This window comes from Typopeltis vanoorti, chromosome 10 (assembly GCF_054136105.1).
Source record: "Typopeltis vanoorti isolate ZY-2024b chromosome 10, IOZ_Tvanoo_1.0, whole genome shotgun sequence".
Taxonomy (NCBI): domain Eukaryota; kingdom Metazoa; phylum Arthropoda; class Arachnida; order Uropygi; family Thelyphonidae; genus Typopeltis; species Typopeltis vanoorti.
In genome coordinates this window covers 118,525,984-118,546,900 of record NC_143558.1, presented here as the reverse complement: position 1 = coordinate 118,546,900, position 20,917 = coordinate 118,525,984, and the positions used below count along the sequence as shown (strand labels likewise).

The 20,917-nt window shown below is 36.2% G+C and overlaps 1 protein-coding gene across 1 annotated transcript in view; it reads right to left on the bottom strand.

Annotated features, from left to right (window-relative positions):
• The window catches only part of LOC150102734 (RNA-binding protein Pasilla-like), a 180,448-nt gene extending 159,848 nt beyond the window's left edge, over window positions 1–20,600 (bottom strand). Inside the window, exon 1 of the mRNA XM_090399805.1 lies at window positions 20,480–20,600. Within this exon, the coding sequence (XP_090255931.1) occupies window positions 20,480–20,600 (121 nt within the window). The remainder of the gene's footprint in view (window positions 1–20,479) is intronic.
• Window positions 20,601–20,917: the final 317 nt, after the last annotated feature.

The window sequence follows — 20,917 nt, the reverse complement described above, 5'->3', positions numbered from 1 at the left end:
ATATCTCCCCTTCTCCACCTATCAACCAATTTTTGCAACCCACAAATCCTCAACCTGTTCTCATACGGTTCATTCCACAGACCTGCTATCATCTTGGTCACTCGCCTCTGGATCCTCTCCACCTCCTCCCCATCAAGAAGAAACCTAGGTGACCAAATCTGAGCACAGTAGTCTAGATGGGGTCTTATCAAGGCTTGATACAGAGGAACAATAACCTGCTTGTCTCTGCTTGTCAACGTATTCTTCAGCAATCAAGTGATTTGATGGGCTGTTTTGGTCACTTTTGCAACGTGTCCTCTAAATTTCAATTCCTTATCCACCAACACTCCTAAATCTCGTGCCTCATCAATTTCCTGGAGCACGGTTCCACCAATGAAGTAAACTGCCGCCAATCTTTTCACCCCAAAATGCATAACCTTACATTTTGCCACATTAAACTGACATCCATTCTCCTTAGCCCAGACCTCCAATCTATCCAAATCATCCTGCAAAATTTTGACGTCATCTGCATTCACTATTGCCCTACCCAACTTCGCATCATCCGCAAACAAATGAACTGTTTCTCTCAGATCATTTCCTATATCATTTATGAACAAATTAAACAGCAGTGGTCCAAGAACAGATCCTTGTGGTACACCACTAGTCACAGGCCGTCTTGTGGACTCTACTCCTGAGTAAACCACTCTCTGATATCTCTCCATCAACCACCCTCCTATCCATCTCACCAACCCTATGTCCATTCCCATATGCTGCAATTTACTGATTAGAATTCCATGTGGAATCCTGTCAAAGGCCTTGGCAAGGTCCAGTAGAATTACCGTAAACCCATTACCCTTATACAGTTCAGCCGTCACTGTGTTATAATATGTGAGCAAGTTACTGAGGCATGACCTACCCTTCACAAAACCATGCTGTCCCCGATACAGTATCCCATTTTCTTCTATCCAATCTTGTATTTTCCTCTTGACTATTTTCTCTAAGACCTTGACAATGATTCCTGATATGCTAATCGGTCGGTAATTTACAACAGCAGTCTTGGAACCACCTTTATGCAGTGGAACTATTTTCCCTTCTTTCCACCCGCTCGGGACTAACCCAGACCCGAGACTCAAATTAAACAAAATGGTCAAGGGTACTGACAATTCTTTAGCTGCTTCTCGTACAACACGAGCTGGTATACCATCCAATCCCACAGATGTATTGACATTGAGGTTATGCAATAGACTACTCACCTCCACTTCATTAACCACAGTTCCCGTATAATCTACTGGTTTATTCGTTTCTGCAATGTCACCACATGGATGATATACTTTTGCAAAGTGCTCACTCAGTAACACTTCTATATAAATCTAGCATAAGTTATTGCAGGTTCCCTGACTAAGATGAATAACTGCTGTAATAAAATGAACAACTGCATCCTGAATAGAGAACCAATAGGGCATGCAAAACATTTCAGCTATTTAGGTACAATTTTTAGTGAAAATGGAAAATTAAATATGGAAATAGAATTAGCAAAGCTGGTATGGTGGGAAAGTCAACTGAATAAATTTATATGGAATAAGAGAGAAATTTCAGTCAAAGTACTAAAGCAGTGTATACAAGAGAAGACTTGCACAAGTTTTAACTTACGGATTCTGAGAGTTGGATTAGATATAAAACATTTGATTAATGCCTGTAGACTACAGATATGAGTTCTGAGAAAGATTAGGAGAGTACACAGATGCCATCAATAGTAGTATCATATTAAAAATGAGAATATTAGGAAAGAACACACTTAGCATTCAGGAATGTGTTAGCAGAGCTCATCTCAGGTGGTATGGTAATTTAAACAGAATGGGAGAGGGATGGTCAGCAAAACAAGTACTCTTAGCCAGGTCCATTGGCAGGAAAAAGACCCAAAGGAGTATCTGGAGCTGTATCAATCCACCAAGATCTAGGTGGACTGGTACAGTAAAAAGTGTCTTAGAAGACAAAAATATAAGATTTGATAATATTATAGTTTTAACTGATAACAGATTAATATGGAGGAAAATTGTTGATAAGATGATAGTAATGATGTAACTTTTTCATGTAATACTATCATAATATCCTGTACAACCTGAGGGTACATCAAGAATTTGATTATATAATTTGATGGTGGACACGGGCGGTATCTACCATAAAACAATTGCGACCTACTACTTTCACATCACACCAATCTAAAATAATGGAGAACTGTCAACTGATCAGTGACCACCAATAAAGATTCGACCAGTTAAGATCCACAGCAACTCTCCACTCCAATATGAACCATCTCTGGACATGCAATAGAAAGGTTTTGAGCAACCAGTGCTGTTGCATTTGGCATTTTCAAAACATTTGATAATGGTTTAGCACTGAGAACTGCTCAGCAAATCACTTCTCCTGTGGCCTTCTGCCCCTAATACATAATTTCGCAGCAACTCATATCAAAAAGGCATCTGGTCCTGATGGCATCCCACCAACTGCTCAAGATATGTGCCTCTGATTAACATCTGCCCTTTATCATTTCTACACTGTATTATATTCAGCTTACAGCCAAGTATAATGCAGTTTAATGATAAGTCAGTAGCAATCAGATGCATGATAATAGATCAATCTGTGTGTGTCAGAGAGGGTGAAATGCATTCCATTTTCTTGTCTACTATTCACCCTATGCAACTGGATTGCCAGTTTCTCTCAGGCCATTTGCTGCATATAATGATGAAGGATGTTGTTTTAAGATTTTTTTTCTATTAATTCTAGAGTACCTCGGACTCATGTTTCACATCCCCTCTTCCTCATATACCTAAATGAACTTATCTCATTGAACTCAAACCCAATCCAGTTTCGATGGTGAGGGCATTCCATATGATAACCATGCAGTCGATTTTACAACCAATGCCCTAAAATTTGATTTCCATACCATCCTACAATGAGGTGATGATAATACAGTCAGCTTCACTGCTTCCAAAACAGAGAAGATTTTGAAATAAGAAGTTTTACTTCCAAAACTTCTTTCTTGCAAAAATGATCTTAGCTTCTTCCCCTTACATATGGTAATAATCAGCTTAAGTCAATAATAGATTCCTCTTCTTAGACGGACACTTATCCTGAGCCTTTCCTGACACAAACATCATTTCTACAGTAACTGGCCGCTATCAAAAAAAAAAAAAAAAAAAAAAAGGAACTTTTTTTTTGCTTGAGATATTACTTTCACCCATCTCGCTATTCTCATATTTTAACGTCATAGTGCACCTAAAATGTCTTTAAAAATTCTTGGTACTGTTCAGAAAAGGTTGTTTAGCTAGTTGATAATCCCACTCTCAAACATTCTCCAGCCAACGTCTCAGAGAAGGCGAGTATTTGCATTGTCTCTTACACAGATGTTTCCATGGGCACCAATTAGCAGAACTGGCATCCATTATGTCTTTGCATTTCTGCTAAACTTACATTCAATCGACAGCAGCTCAACATCATTTTGCAAATGAATTGCTGACTCACCAAACCTGCTACTGCCATTCATCTTTTATCACATATATATCTCAGTTGTGTAGAAGTCCTCCCCACAAAGTTTTCCCAAAGAACTACAACCTTCAGCTCTTCAAAAACAATATTAAAACATTACTTCACTCTTTCAACAGTTCCCACACGAGGCAACTGATCTACTACGACTTTACTTTTTTAAATAACGAAACCTGTGGTGCGATCATAACTAAAAGAAACACGTATTAACCACAGTGAAAATTATTTAATTGTAAATATTTCATCCTAAGTATCTTAGGACATTATCAGTACAGTAGTTTAAAACAATAATAGGAATAACATACAGTTAGGCCACATGATTACAATTAGAATCTCATTAAACGTGCATAATGTGTTAAAAAAAAAATAAAATAAAATTATTTAACACAATTTTGTATGACAATTTTCCATACTTTAGGAACAGTAAGAACGTCTTGCGGTTTAAGTTTGGTCTGTGTAGTAAGGCTTCAGAACTTTCTTTGTATAAACGTTCATGTTTATATAAAGATCTATGTAAAAGTTTAGACTTTTCCCAATGGATCCTATGGTTTTGATTTTCAATTCCGTGTTGAGAGAGGCCAGATTTTTGTGGTTTAAAAAGACGGATGTGGTCTTAATGTTCCAAGATGCATTTCTGAACAGACCTACCTGTGTGTCCAAAGTAAGACAATTCGCATGAGCATGGAATTTCATAAGCGCCAGAAGAGAAGGTAACAAGTTGTAAATTTGATTGATAGGTTTGTAAGAAGTGGCAAAATTGTATTTCATCATAATTTTAGAAAGACGTTTGGAGATGTCTTTGACGTAAGGTATGGGAATCCTATGGACTTCTTCCTGTCTGGTTCGATGTGTGGAGAAGTGACTGATGATTTTTTGAGTTGTTTTAGGATTATATCCATTTAGGATGGCTGTATTCTTGATTACTTCTAATTCCTAGTTTAAAGATTCTTCAGAGGAGTAGAATTTGTATGCTCTGGAAACTAGTGATTTAATAATGCCAAATTTCTGGGATGGATGATGAGCGGAAGAATTGTGAATGTAGCGACCTGAGAATGTAGGCTTGCAAAAGACGGATGTGGCAATGGAACCGTCTTTTTTTCTTTGGATGTGTAAATCCAAAAAGGAGATATCATGTGGAGATTCTTTTTCTAACGTAAAGTTGATGCGATGATGAAGAAGGTTAATTTTATCTAGAAACAGTTGTAATTCACGTTTGGGATGATCCCAGACTGCAAATACATCGTCGACATATCAGCAGTCCAACTTACAAGTTATCAAGATTCTTATCTAACTTTCTCCACCCTCACATAGGCCACTCAGTCTCTTCAATCAAAAATTCTACTGAGTTTCACACAAAAATTAAAAACATTCAACTATCAAAACTGACTTGTTAATCAGCTTCGACATTGTCTCCCTCTTCACAAACATTCCCCATAAAGAAACAATAGAATTACTAACTCAAAAATTTCCATCTGATATAGTTGAATTGTTCAAGTTTGTTATTGCATCAGGTTACTTCACCTGAAAAGGTCAAATTTACAAGCAAGAAGAAGGAACACCAATGGGATCGCCTTTATCACCAAACCTAGCAAACTTGTTTCTAGAACACCTTGAAGAAAAAATATTCACTTTTGAACCGAAACCAAAAATTTGGTTAAGATATGTCGATGACATATTTGCAGTATGGGATCATCCCGAACGTGAATTACAATTGTTTCTAGATAAAATTAACCTTCTTCATCATCGCATCAACTTTATGTTAGAAAAAGAATCTCCACAGGGTATCTCCTTTTTGGATTTACACATCCAAAGAAAAGAAGACGGTTCCATTGCCACGTCTGTCTTTCGCAAGCCTACATTCTCAGGTTGCTACATTCACAATTCTTCTGCTCATCATCCATCTCAGAATTCTGGCATTATTAAATCACTAGTTTCCAGAGCACACAAATTCTGCTCCTTTGAAGAATCTTTAAACCAGGAATTAGAAGTAATCAAAAATTCAGCCATCCTAAATGGATATAATCCAAAAACAACTCAAAAAATCATCAGTCACCTTCTCCACACATCAAACCAGACAGGAAGAAGTCCATAGGATTCCCATACCTTACGTGAAAGGCATCTCCGAACGTCTTTCTAAAATTATGATGAAATACAATTTTGCCACTTCTTACAAACCTATCAACCAAATTTACAACTTGTTACTTTCTCTTAAGGACAAACTCTCACCTTTGCTGTTGCCTGGTGTTTATGAAATTCCATGCTCATGCAAATTGTCTTACTTTGGACAGACAGGTAGGTCTGTTCAGAAACGCATCTCGGAACATCAAGACCACATTTGTCTTTTTAAACCGCAAAAATGTGGCTTCTCTCAACATGGAATTGAAAATCCAAACCATAGGATCCATTGGGAAAAGTCTTAACTTTTACATAGATCATTATATAAACATGAACGTTTATACAAAGAAAGTTCTGAAGCCCTACTACACAGACCAAACTTAAACCGTAACGACGTTCTTACTATTCCTAAAGTATGGGAAATTGTCATACAAAATTGTGTTAAATAATTAATTCTTTTTTAACACGTTACGCACGTTTAATGAGATTCTATTGTAATCATGTGCCCTAACTGTATGTTATTCCTATTATTGTTTTAAACTACTGTACTGATGATGTCCTAAGATACTTAGGATGAAATATTTAAAATAAAATAATTTTCACTGTGGTTAATACGTGTGTTTCTTTTAATTAAGACTTTACTGTCTCTCGTGTGGGAATGATATTAAAAATCCATATCAAGGCCATATCAAACTTTTGCAGTCCTTAAAAATATATGTGCTAATGATGCAGCACATATATTTTTAAGGACTGTGCAAAAGTTTGATATGCCCATGATATGGATTTTTAATATCATTCCCACACATGAGGGGCAGTAAAGCCTTAGTAGATCAGTTGCCTTGTGTGGGAACTGTTGAGAGAGTGAAGTAATGATGAAGTATCTAGCTTATTCTTGATATACCTTTGATTCTTTCACCTATAACCCCTCTATCATTTGTCTCACTTCTAGGTGTTGGACAGCATCATTTACACCAATGTAATATAAATATGAACTGACAGTACTCATTAAATAATTCCATTATATCCTTTGCCAATGGTCATTCTACTACCATAACCATCCACATCTTTCATACTTTCCTTCCTTCTTGCCATATAGTAAAAGAATTGCCTTAAATTTTCTATGGCTTAATCAATCTTTTCTCATAGTTCATTTTTTTTTTTTATGCTTATCACCTTTCAAGTCTGCATTTTATATTCTTCATGTATCTGTTCACTACAAAATCTTGTACTTTACTTCATGACATTTTCTCACAACATGCCTGATTTCACTGTTTATCCATTCCATTTAAAATATTTATTTGCCTGACTCTTGGTATACAGCTGTCTACTGCCTGTGCCACATTATTATTATTACGTGATACCTCCAGGGAGTCCAAGGACTCAGGAGGGCACTCTACTCAGCCTCACTAAATTCATCTCACCCTCTCCACTACTACTTAATTCTCCTACTACGACACTATTACTACTATCAATGCCATCTATTGCACACCATCAACAGCATTTTTTTGTCTAAAAATTGTGTGTGTTCCGAAGGCCAATTTGTCTGTATGCAGGATGAAAAACCTGAGTTCCCAGGAGAAAAAACCCTGCTACCTCTGTACGAGATCAGCTAACTCACCTTCAGTTGAAGAAGCCCATATAAGAATTCTCCTCATTAATATGATAATCATATCTAGATCCTTTCCAATTGAAGGATGCAATGTTCCGCTGTTTTTCCAATTGCGATACATGCATCCTAATAAATTCCCACACAATCAAACATTTCTCCAAAACTTTTTAATCTATGGTATTACTACTAGTTGAATATGGAGATTCCCATAATCATCTGATTTATGATTCCACATGTACATCATCTTGAAATTTAACCACTCCCTGTTTTAACCACATAAACTAATACTCACATGATCACTCACCAAATGGCAGCAGTTGTTACCTCATTCAAAACTAAACCTACTGAGGATGTCACTAAATCCAATACTAAAACCTTGTGTTATTTCCTCATATGCTGCTTGCAGCAGTTATCCCTTAGAAAATCTACAAATTTACTGTTTCCATAAATTATATCTTTCCAAATAATCTGCATTCCTATAATTAAAATCTCCCATTTGAAGCATATGAAAAGAGGCGATTATCCAAATGGGAAATTTTAATTGTGGAAATGTAGATCTCTACAGGAATTTGTAGTTGGCAGAGGATAACTAACTTAGGCAGCATATGATGAAAGCAATATATGAAACATTTCATAATCAGTGCCATCTACATTCCTAAGCCTATACCAGCATCCTATTTGATACACTGTTAATTTCAACTTCATAGAAAGCCTCAAAATGTTCACATGCACTGCTAAAAACTGCCATTAGATGTAGGGAAATCAGCTGAATTTGAAGAAGATTCTGGGACAAGGAGAAAAAGAAATGGCTCAAGGAAAGTATGAAAAGTATGGAAAAGTCACATCTAATATGTATTATCAATCTAATAAGTATTATGATCTATAACAAACTTGTAGATCCAGGAAAGAGCTATTTTGTTTGTATACGAATGCTATGGCAACTCCTATAGGTAGAGATGACCTTGCAAATGCTTCTGCCTGGTACCTCCACTTGGGCCTGGCTCCCACTGAAGAGACCTCAATAAAGGACAAAACTAGTCTGGGTAGTGGCCCTTCCCTTAATGCATAACATTATACATATCCGCAAGGAGATGTGTTTTGCATTATGGGAGATAGTGAGGTAAGAGTGATGTTAGCTTAGTCCACCTTTGTAACGAGTGGCTCGGTGTTGTACTACCTTACCCCAGTCCTGAAGATACTTTCAGGCGCAAACTTTGTTTGCTCACACTTGGATAAAGGATTAAACTAAATTTATTAACGAATGCTAGAAGTATCAGAAACAAGGAAAATGAAATGGTTGCATTGACTGAGTTTGTTCATCCAAAAATTTTTGGAATAAGTGAGACATACTGAATAAGGATGACATCCTGACGGGAATATAGATGAAAGGGTATAATGTATTTCGTGAAGATAAAAAGGGTAAAAAGGAAGGTGAAGTGCTATTGATGATAGAAAAAGAGTTATGTCCATACAAGGTAGAGTTGCAAGGAGGAAATAGTGGTAATAGTTTTGAGGCAGTATGGTGTGAGATTGAAGTGAATAGAATGAAATACTTAGGGATGTTGCTATAGACCACACAATGTGGAGGGTAGTGACCAGGAAATGTATAAGCAAATTAGTCAAGCAAATGGGAAAAGGGTGATCATTATGACAATACAGACTGGGATGACGAGATAGCAACTGGAAGTAAAGAAAACTAGTTTCTCAAATTCTGAGGACACACGAGGATTGAGGGTCTTGGATTTGATCATCTCATCAGAGGATGCTATTATAAATGAGGTGTCAAATCTCCCTCCATTTGGTGAGAGTGACCATGATTATCTGGATGGCTACTAGCCATTTGAGAACTTCTTTGAGGAAAGGGTATATGTTGAACTATAAGGCTGGTGATTATGAGAAGCTCATGGAGCTGTAGCATGGAACGAGCAGTTGGGTGAAAAGGAGATCGATGCTGCTTGGGTGATATTCAAGAACTATCTAGTAAAAGCAATTTCTAAATGCATTCCCAGCATCAGAAGATTAAATAAGATTATTATTACAGGCGACTCCAGGGAGTCTTAGACTCATCGAGGGAGGCCCTAAACATCATGTCCACACAACTATACGACATTCTCACAGTATCTATCATATCTTGCCTTGAACTCACTCACTGTCATAGCACCCACAACAGACTCTGGCAGCTTATTCCACTCATTTACCAATCTAAAAGTAAAGAACCCAGCTTTAACACCCTTTTCCAGCTTCCATAGGTGTCCCCTAGTTCTCCCACCACCAGTCCTGATCTCAAAAATATCTTCGGAATTAATCCTATAGAAACCCTTCAGCAATTTGAATGTGTCAATCATATCCCCCCTTTTCTGCTTATCAACTAATTTCTGCACCCACAAATCTTCAACCTGTTCTCATAAGGTTCATTCCATAGACCTGTTATCACCTTGGTCACTCGCCTCTGGATCCTCTCCACCTCCTCCCCATCAAGAAGAAACCTAGGTAACCAAATCTGGGCACAGTAGTCAAGATGAGGTCTTATCAAGGCTCGGTACAGAGGTACAATAACTTGCTTGTCAATGTATTTTTCAACAACCAAGTGAGTTGATGAGCTGATTTAGTCACTTGCAATGTGCCCCCTAAACTTCATCTCCCTATCCACCAACACTCCCAAGTCTCTGGCCTCATCAATCTCCTGGAGTACAGTTCCACTAATGTGATATACTGATAGGTGTGTAATGGATGAATGAAGAGATAGCATGCAATAAGACATTATGGAGGCAACATAAGAATGGTAATAAGCAATTCCATGAGGTATACAAAGAACAAGCAAGGAAGGTGACTCAGTTGATAAGGGTAGCAAACATTTTCAGTATGAGCAGCAGTTAGCTAATGAAGCAAAAAAAAAAAAAAAAAAAAATCCTATGGAGGTCTTTTTGATATGATTATGACATTGACTGAAGAAAATGGTATAATGACAACTACTGCAGAGGATATAGTTGAGATATTTAATGAGCAATTTCATAAGGTCTTTCATCCTCATGAATGTGACATCATGGAGTTTGAAAACAGCAGATGATGAGGAGAGACTGACTGTGAATGAGGAAGACACATTTGGAGAATTAAGCAACTTGATATTAATAAAGCTGTGGGACTTGATGATATATTACCACATATTTTAAAGGAATGTGCCAGGAAAGTTGACATCTGCCTTGATATATTTGTTTGAGTCTTACATTGAGTCAAGTTCTAAAAGAGTAGAAAGAAGGAAAGATTGTATATAAGTACTGCTTCATAAAGGAGGCGACAGAATTCAAGCATCGAATTATAAAGCAATCTGTGTGTCAGGTGTGGTGTGTTAAAGTGTTGGACTAGTGAGAATCAGGATTCAGAACTGGGTTGAAAAACAATAGTATTATCTTAAATGGACAGCACAGATTTGCTAATGGGAGGTCATGCTTTAGTAATCTACTATTACTTATTACAATAAGGTGAGACAGCAGCACTGGATGGAAGAGATGGATACATAGTAGTATACTTAAATTCAAAAATGTTTTTGATAGATTACTGCATAAGTTGATAGTCAAACTATAGCAGATGGGGTTGGATAATATACTACTGAAATGGATTGGAGACTGACTGACTGATAGGTATCAACAAGTTGTGTATGGAAAAGCATTATCCCAGAAGAGGAAAGTCACTAGTGGTGTGCCTCAGGGGGTCTGTTTTAGGGACAAGTTTAACCTGCATTAATAATACTGGGGACGATTCAAATGGGATATACAACTGTTTGCAGATGATGCAAAGTTGGGACAAACTATGAGGAGTAGAGCAGATGCAACCTTACAAGAAGACTTGAACAAACTCAGTGAATGGGCATGCCAACTCAATGTTGCAAAATGTAAGGTTTTAACATTTGGAAAACAAAGATGGGATGTAGAATTTATCTTGATAGGGATATATGGTGGGAGGTGGAGGAAATAATAGATCTTGGAGTAATGGTGGATAAGGATCTGAAATTTAGAGGACATATTGCTAAAATTGTGAGGTCAACACAACGAATTCAGAGAATGGAGCAAAGGACACTGACTTGTAGAAATAAAGAAATTCTGGTTCCACTGTATAAGGCTCTGATTAGACCACATATGGACTACTGTGAACAGATTTGGTCATCTGGTTTTCAAGAGAGAGATATTGGAGAAGGTCCAGAGGTGACTGACCAAAATAATTTGATCTCTTGAATGGTGAATATAAAGAAAGGTTGATATGATGCAATTTGCAGAGTCTAGTAGATAGGAAGAAGAAGGGTGATATGATAGAGATAAGATGACTGGAATATATTGCCTGAGAATGTAGTGTCTGTAGAATTTGAATGTGTTTAAGGCACCATATAATGAGTAGTATGTGTGTATGACAAAAGGGACCTCCTAGATGAGTCTGACTCCATGGAGTCTCAGGATAATAATAATAATCTCTTGCACTCTGCACACAGTTCCTTAACACTAAAACTTAATTACTTAACTTCAACTACTATCAGTAACATTACTCTCCTCTCTTCTTTTCTTCTTCCTACTGTTCTAGAAGATAGTATATTCTCTCCATTTCTAATCCTACCAGTATAACATCCGCAGTCAACCAAATTTCACATATGCCCATTATTCTCAGACAGAATAGCTCGATCAATGCCACAAACAATGCTGCCTTACTTCTGATACCCTTTGCATAAGTATAGCAACACAGCCTAATTGTTAAAGATACCTGTAGCATAACAATCAAGAGAGAGGAAAAGAACACATTAAGGCACAGAAAAACTTGAATGAAAATGGTACAAATATTCCATACAGTAATCAATAGTATTGTGTGTGTATATAACAACAAGCAATTCAAAGAGATAGGAATACAAGCAAATACAACAATTGGTTGATGACTGAAAGTCACTGAATGCTAGAAGAATATTATTTTAGAAAAAAAAAAAGAAAGAAAAATAGGCAAAATAGCCATAAAAATTAATATTAATAAAAAATGATATTTACATAAGATGAAAATCTTCCGAATTTTCACGAAGAGAAGCAATCATTCTGATTCAAATTAGGCCAGGGTAAAAGGGCTTCACAACTTTCTTTCTTTTATAATTTAGAATAGGCTTTCATATTTAAAACTGCTTCTATGGAGATGAGCCTCATTTCAAAGGAAAGTGTTTGTATCGATACTATGATGCGCAGGACCACATTTTTGAGGTATTCAATGTAGTACTGATGTTTGCTAATTCTTTTTTCCACAGAATGGCCAGTCTGCCCAAAGTATGCACAAGGAATCTGGTAAACACCAGATAAAGACAGAGAGGACAGTTTCTTTTGTAATGGTATGAGAAGCAATCTGTTGATAGGAACATAGGTGGGATTTTAATTCCACCAAAGTTTTGATGGTGAGAAGCTACTGTCATGAGGCTGAAAGAGAAGAACAAACATTATGTGCTTAATTAATGACTTGACAACACCAATTTATAGGAGTTGCAATGAGCAGACTTTTGGTGTATATATTTACTAATAAAGGTTGATTTCCATAAACATTCGTTGACAAAATACTACAGGCAGTGTGAGTAAGGATATCCAAGATAAGCAAACTGCCAGCACTTTATTTTTCAAATGTGAACTCAATATTCAAAGATATTGAAGGCACAGAAGGCTGTGCCCTCAATCTCTTTATATATCTTATTTTTCCAGTTGAAATATCCTGAGGGCAAAACAAATTACAATATCTTCACCACATAGGAGGAAAATCATCATATAGGAGACTGATAGTGTCTCCTATATGACGATTTAAATACTAAAATATTGGTATTTAAATAGAGAAACAACGCCAAAGAGGTCTGACCCTTGAATTGTAATACTTCTGATTTTTTCAAATGTAATGGAAAAGAAAATGCATGGTATTCTTGATGAATGATCTGGACTGTCCATAATATGTGTACTTCATAGATGGGAAAGTATCCTAAAATTAATTCACAATTTCTTCATAGTATTTTCATCCTGGCTAACAACTTCATCAAGGAGCTTATTTATACATAATCTGTGTTTTAGTAGGAATATAACTAATTTCTTTATAACTTATTTTAACAGTATTAAAACACCAAACAGAACTAAATTATAAAAGGATGTTTATTAACTTTCTTATATTTTGCTAAATTTCAAACCAGCATCTTCAAAGCAAAACGTGTTACAGTTTACACATGACCATAAGCAAGTGAAACAACTCAAACTGTAATGGAGAAATAAAGTCCTAATTTGGCATCCTCTAATAATGAGTCAAAGAAGTGTACAGTTGAGCAGGTGTTGATCTTAAAATGACAGTCTCCCAAATTTTTGGCAGATTTATGCAGCCATATTTGTAAAGGTTATTTTTTCACAACCATCACTGAATAAAAACAGTCATTTCAGGTCAGGAAGATGTCTACATAGCAAACTGGTTTTTCTTCCATATAATCATGTGTGAAGTGGTGTCAAAAGCATGGTCTGCCAGTCCACACTTATCATAATGGTGGTGAAACATTCTTCAGATCTTCATAACTGTTCGTAGTAGGCTAAGTCACAGTGAAGGATGTTGTTTGTCCTCAGGAAAGTGGATCTGAGTTGCTAATTTGACAGTAGTTGTTTGAATGTGATGTGAAGGTTATATTTTATTAGTACTTCAGCTATCTTTTCAGATGTATCTTGGATGTATTGAATAGGAATTGTGGTGTTTTGTTCTTGTGTGTGTGTGGAAGGAAAGCAGAGGCCACATAGTATTTTACTATTTTGCAAGAGCTGTAGCCAACAGGCAGGAAAGTATGGTAAAGATAGTTGAACGTTGGGGAAAGGAATGCTTCATTAGAACAAATAGCTCTGGCTCTGTGTTTTTCGAATTCCATGCTGTTGGGCTGAATGATGATGTGACTACTTATGTAAATATCTTCCTGTGTGTGTTGGCATTCTATAAATGGGGAAAAAAAATTAAATGATCTGGAATGCAAATGACTAATATGTCAAGAAAATGCAAGCAGTTATTTGATTCTATGAGGACTATTTTTAGAGTTGGCAATGGTTATGAAGCATACACAACTAACCTTAACAGGTACGGCTGCATAAATCTGCCAAAAGTATGTGAATCTGTCATTTCAAGATCAAGTCCTACTTAACTGTAATACTTCTTTTATTCTAACATTACAGGGTGCCAAATTAAGACTTAAGATCTTTTGCCCATTACAATCTGAGTTGTTTCACTTACTCATCATCACATGTAAACTGTAACATGTTGCTGTGCTCTGAAAATCCTGGTTTGAAATGCAGCAAAACATAAACCAGTCAATAAACATCCTTTTATAATTTCATTTTGTTTGGTGCTGTAATACCATTATAATTAAAATAAACTATGAATCTGTCAATTGGATTAATTTCTTGATAGGTAGGGGTGGCTTTTGGTAGACAGGTAGAGATATCCTGTAAGAGGAAATCTATTTACCTCTCAAAGTCATCTTTATCCATTATAACTAATGAGAGGTGGATTTTCCGTTATCAGCTTTTGAGATACATATGGTTTTTCTGTTTCAGTGAAAGTAGCACAGAGTTCAGTAATGGATAAATTGAACAGAGGTTATATGCCACTAAATAGTGAGACAGCAACTTCAAAGTGTAATTGTTAGCACTGTTAAGTGAAGGAGTTAGCAATCATTGCTACATACAGACTAAATTATATCAAAACATCAGTTTTGTTGAGAGCATGGAGCTAGCTAATAAGCTGAAGTTAATAGAAAAAGTTGAAATTAAAGGATGATGAAGGCCAATGCCAAAATGAAGATATTTATAAATTTAGTGATGAAATATGATGCATGTAAAGAAAATATCTCATAATTTTTAATAGAACAGCCATGTAAAATTTTGCAGAAATTATATATATATCCTCATCCTCAGAAGCCCCCCCCCTTTTTTTTTAAATGAATCATGCACACAAGAGGCTGCAAAACCTAAAATACATCACACTTCCATGTGTGATTAGGAAATTTAAAGAAGAAAGAGAAACCTGTAGGTATGTTTTCTGAACATCTGCAGATCGTAGTGAAAAAAAAAAAAAACTGTGTGGAAGACTACTTGCAAAAAACACAAGTAAATGAAAGGAAAGATTATGATGAGAAAGAAGTGGATGTGGTAGATTTAGAGCTGAACAGTGAAGGTATATTGACCAGCAGTTGCTCATGTGTTCATGAACTTCAGGGAAAGTTGAGGAATGATAGAGGTGAGAAAAACAGCAATCATGAACATGCTTCCAGTGTTAGGCATTGCACAGATGAAAAGTAATCTCTTGAGCCAGTCTTGAGCCTGCTAATGTCAATTTCCCTCCCCCCTTCCACTATTAATTATTTTCAGTAAATAAGAAGTATCATTCTTGTGGATGATTTTAATTAGCAAAATACATACTGGAATCAAGATAGTTGCTGGGAGCTAAGAAAATGAAATTGGGTTTGCAAAATGCAACTACCTTTAACAGTAAGTAGCAGATCATATTACGGTTTAAGTGTCTTAAATTTCATGTAAACATTAGGAGATATTGTGGATAAAATGCTGAATCTGTGTTCAGTCAGTGAAAATGAGCATTAGGTGTGTGTGTGTGTGTGTAGTGTGTGTGTAGTGGCCCACCACATGGGAGGTTGAAAGACAGGCACAGAAAAATGTGTGGAGTAGGAGAGTTGATTACGTAAAGCAGAGATAATTTTGGAGTACCAGACATGGAACTAGATGAAGGAGAACAATAATATGAGAGATACTCAAATATTTGAGCATCTCTCATATTATTAATAATGATTAATAATTAAACACCTCTTAATATATACCTAATAGAAGGATGAAGTAGGTGTGAAAGGGATAAATAGCGAGATAAAGAAAACAATTTTGAGGAAGATGACATTATGGAATCAGTATAAAGTCAGCAGCTGTAAGAAATTACATGAGGAATAAAAAAGAACTGGCTAGAATGACAACACATTTGGTAAGGAAAGAGAAATTACAGTACGAGTAGTACTTAGCTATTCAGGTCAAGAATAATTGCACAGAGTTCTTTCAACATATAGTCAGCAGAAAAAGATGACAGTGATCAACTGGATCAGCAATCAGGTAAGCAGCATGGTGGGGAGATACAGCTGAACAAAGCTAAGTAAAATGAATTGGGGAAGAGGGGATTAAAAGTTGAGTAAGAGATGTTTAAGAAATCAAGCAAAGTTGATGTTAATAAAATGGGAGATCTTGATATTTTAAACATGTGACCATATATTTTAAAGTGAGCATATCAAACTTACTGCCTGCTTGACTATTATAAACATTCACAAATACATGTTCAGTAACACTAGCTACCAAACCAAAAGACACATGATTTCTTCAGACAGCACTCAAGCACTTGAGTTATTTTCCATGTATATGATGGTGATCTTAATAAAACTAAAGAAATGCTTGATATTCTTCTTTATAATGATACAACTGGCAAGGATATTTTCATGGAAGTAGATGGCCTTTTGGGAAAGCATTATCTTCTATTACTAAAATTTGTGTGTGTGTGGCAACAGAGCTTCTGCAATGATGGGACAGCACAGCAGGGTATGCTAATGACTAAGCAAACAAACTGCCTCTGACCATGTTTCACCACATTCATTGCATTATACATGAAGTGTCCTGTTCCAAAGTTGTCAAAATATGGAAGATGTAATGAAATTTGTAAATAAAAAAATAAATTCATATTTAGCCTGAATCAGCGACAATTTGTTAGCCTTCATTACTGAAATGAAGTGAATTTGAAAAGTTGCTTATTACACAGTTTACACGCTGTCAATTCATATGTTCATGAAAATGAAAGAACCATACAAACTTGATGGTAACTGCTCTGATACTTGGCATTTAACAGAAATAGGAAATGCCATGGATCAGAGCAGTTACTATCAAGTTTGTATCAAGATGTTTGAACATAAACTTGTTCAAACATCTTGTTACTTGTTTATATCCTCAGGGAAGGAATCAGACATTTTGATGTACAATGTATAAATATGTTTAATAGGAAGCTCAACTTTTGGCAAAGACAATTGAAGAGTGGCATCTGGCTCATTTTCCTCTATGTCAAGAATATCAAGTCACCCTGTGCATCAATGCTCCATTTTCCTTTGACATGGCAAGCAGCACCTTCAACTGTGTGACTCGGTAAGGGGGAGGGGGGGGAGTATGATAAGATTGGTATTCATCAATTTTTTTCTGACCTTGCCAAGCCACTTTACCAAAATGCATATTTTCTGCATGGATCGTAGCAATGTCCAACAATACATACCTCTAGAAGTAGCTATTTTCACACATGTGAATGTTCATAAAACCACTTTGTTGAATATTATCATCTATGCTACTTGTATCATCACGAAACATAACCCTGACAAATCATTTCACAAGATACAAATTCTCCAGCAAGTAAAGTGATTTGGTGGACTGTTTAATTTTCAAGTGATTGTTATTGATCATCTCTTTTACTTAACAAGTAAATTATTCATCCATCCAAGTTGCTATTCAACCATTTAACTCCTACCTGATTTATCCTTCTGACTCTGGCTATACAGTTGCGATATAGCCAGATGGATGTTATGCACTGCTAAAAATTTATTTATTTTATTTATATTGATCAGGTTGGTTTTAAGAGCAGCTGCAGATTTCAGAAAGACTTTCATATGTAAACTTGCTGTGCTGAAGTACAGTGACTCTTCCCTGATACTATGGGTAGTGTCCAAGATTGTCTGCAATGCTTGAGATGGATAAAAATACATCTATTGAGAAAGATTGCAGGTTAAAAGATATATTTTTTATGTTCTACTAGATAGATGTGGGCTGTTCGTCCAATTTTTTCATAACTGAATAGCATGCAGATATGAGGAAGAGAGAGAAAGTGGTTACCCCTTACAGCACACAGGTGACACATACAGCACACATAATCAGAGATACATAAAGCCAGCCACCTTTATTTATTCCCCTAAGAATCAACCTCTTTCCACTTTTCTGTCTTGCAAAGTGCTCTTTGCAAGACAGACTCGCAAGATCTCCAAGATACAGGAAGCTTGAAATTTTAATTTGTATGTAAATTTAAAAAGGGCTTGAATGGTAATATACAGTTAGATGATACAAAGAACCTGAGGAGCACAATGAATGTTGTAGCTTTGCATGTGGACTTGAATAGACTAGATCAATGAGCAACGCAATCAGTTCAAACGTAACAAAGTGTAAGGTTTTAAAATTCAAGAAGCACAGATGGAATGCAGAGTATAAGACTGGTGGGGATATCTTGGAGGTGGAGATGAGGGAACTGGAGGGGGGGGAGGCTTTGATCAGACTGCATATGAATTGTTGTGCACAGATTTGATCACTGGTTTTCAAAAGGATTCATAGATGACTGAATAAGGCGATTTCTGGTCTCTGGAATTTTCAGTATGAAATCAGATTAAGATAATGCAATCTGAAGAAAGACAAGGGGACATCATCAAGACATAAGTTGGTAAAGGGTTATTACCAGATTAATGTGAATGAGATTTTTCATAGAATGGGTGGAGACAAAGGGAGAACAAAAGGCTGTATATATGACAGTAGGCCTCCTATGATGAGTCATTTGACTCCATGAAGGTCTGATGATGATAATAATAAAAAGTGTTCTGTTCAACAACCAAGGCTGCTGACTAGAATCCACAGAGGGTACCATTCTTAGGACTATAGACCCTAAGTATAAGTTCTACTTTTTGTGTAGCTCACATGAACATTATAGTTTTAATCCATATGTTGTCTCTGAAACATAGACAAAACAGTAGGACAACTAAAGTTTATTTTCATTCCTTATTGTCCATGAAATCTACAAGAAAATCTACTAATATTGTTTTTAACCTGAGAAACTCTGGATAATACAACAACAACAACAACAACACTGCAATTTACACTTTTTCTAATACAGAACACTAGAATTTCTTTTTCACCCATAAGGTGAAAGAAATGCATGTTCTGAAGTATACTAGCAAATTTGGAAAAAGGTAGCATTCTTTCAAAACAGAACCATATATATACTGCATATATGAGATATTAAAAGCCTGTCTAGTGAGCATTATCTGTTTTGGTATAACCTCAACATGCTCACTTTTACAAACTTGCAACTTTCTAAATGAAGTTAAGTATTTTAACTGCAATTTGTTGCTCTGTCTTTCCCCCCTCCCCTTTCCTCCCCCACCTTCATCTTGTCTTCAGGCACTGAACAAAAACCATTCACAATAAACATGGGTCAAGTAGATATGAAGTCAAAGAAGTAATATTCAAATATACTAACAACCTTTAATATAAGTGTTAATACATATCACAGTCTCATAATTTGAAGTTTATATTAAAAGATAATATCCATCCTCTTCATAATGCTTCAAAAATGACACACACTCACACACAGCGTGTGTGTGATAAAAGATTTTTACTTTTTTCTTTTCTCGTTATCCATTAATAAAATTCTAATGTCAGCTTCCACGGCAGATTTGAATTCCTTGGGAAGGAGGGGGGAAGGACGATACACAATCTAAGCTCATCCAATAAGATGCAAATAAACACCCACCCTCAAGTAACATAGGAAATTTCGTTCAACAAATATGGGGTACACACGTGAGCCAATTCACACTATTCTTCTTGGATTATAGTATTTAAACAACAGATATGATCACAAAACTAATGGAATTGCATTCGCTCGCTCTCGCATCAAGTAAAAGAGGATACGCAATCATCTATATATATATATATCGTAAAGAAAATTAACAGAATTACACGCTCTTTATGCTGTATACTGAAACTTATTTCACAGCGAAATCTACGATAAGTTACTTTCGTGTGTGGTACTGAAAAAGAAAAAAAAAGTGTACAGGACTTAATATTTGCTCTTTCATCTCATATATATATATTCACTGGAAATATAATGCCTGGAAAATGTACTCTAATATCTGAGTGGTAAATATTATATGCAGTTCAAATTGCTCGTACAGCCGGTTTTGGCCCAGGAAAATAAGGATCGGAGCCGGTACCCCGTACCGACACGTACGTAGAAACTGCCAGCACCCCGCACGGCACACATTTGCTCATAGGCAGCAGCGAGTCATATGGAGACCCACGTCACCCCAATTCAAGAACACATTTCTCAGGAAAGAAACGTCAGAGAGTCACCAAACTCATACAGTACCTCCACTATGATGAGATCTCTTGGTTGCTCCAATATCTAATTCTGATTCCAAGGGCCTCTTCCTTGAGTCCACGATATCAGGCTCAGCACAACCATTTACTCCTCCCAGTCCTGTCGCCATCTTTAGTGCAGAAACGTAGACTACTGACGTCACATCATGACGTTCAATATGATTGTCTCGATAATGGAGTACTTACAATCGCACCAGTCCAATGAAATAAAATACAATATATTAGAAATCAAAACAACGATGTCCCATTTTCTATTTATAAATGCCAAAAAATATTATCTTACCTTACGGATATTTTCTAAAAAAATTAGAATCTATTCTCAAAAAATATCCTGACAAAATGTTTCTAATCTCTGTTGTATGAGGCTGGCAAAAGGCTGTACTTAATAATAATTAATAAGGAAAACTGGTCAGAAAACAAGTATTTA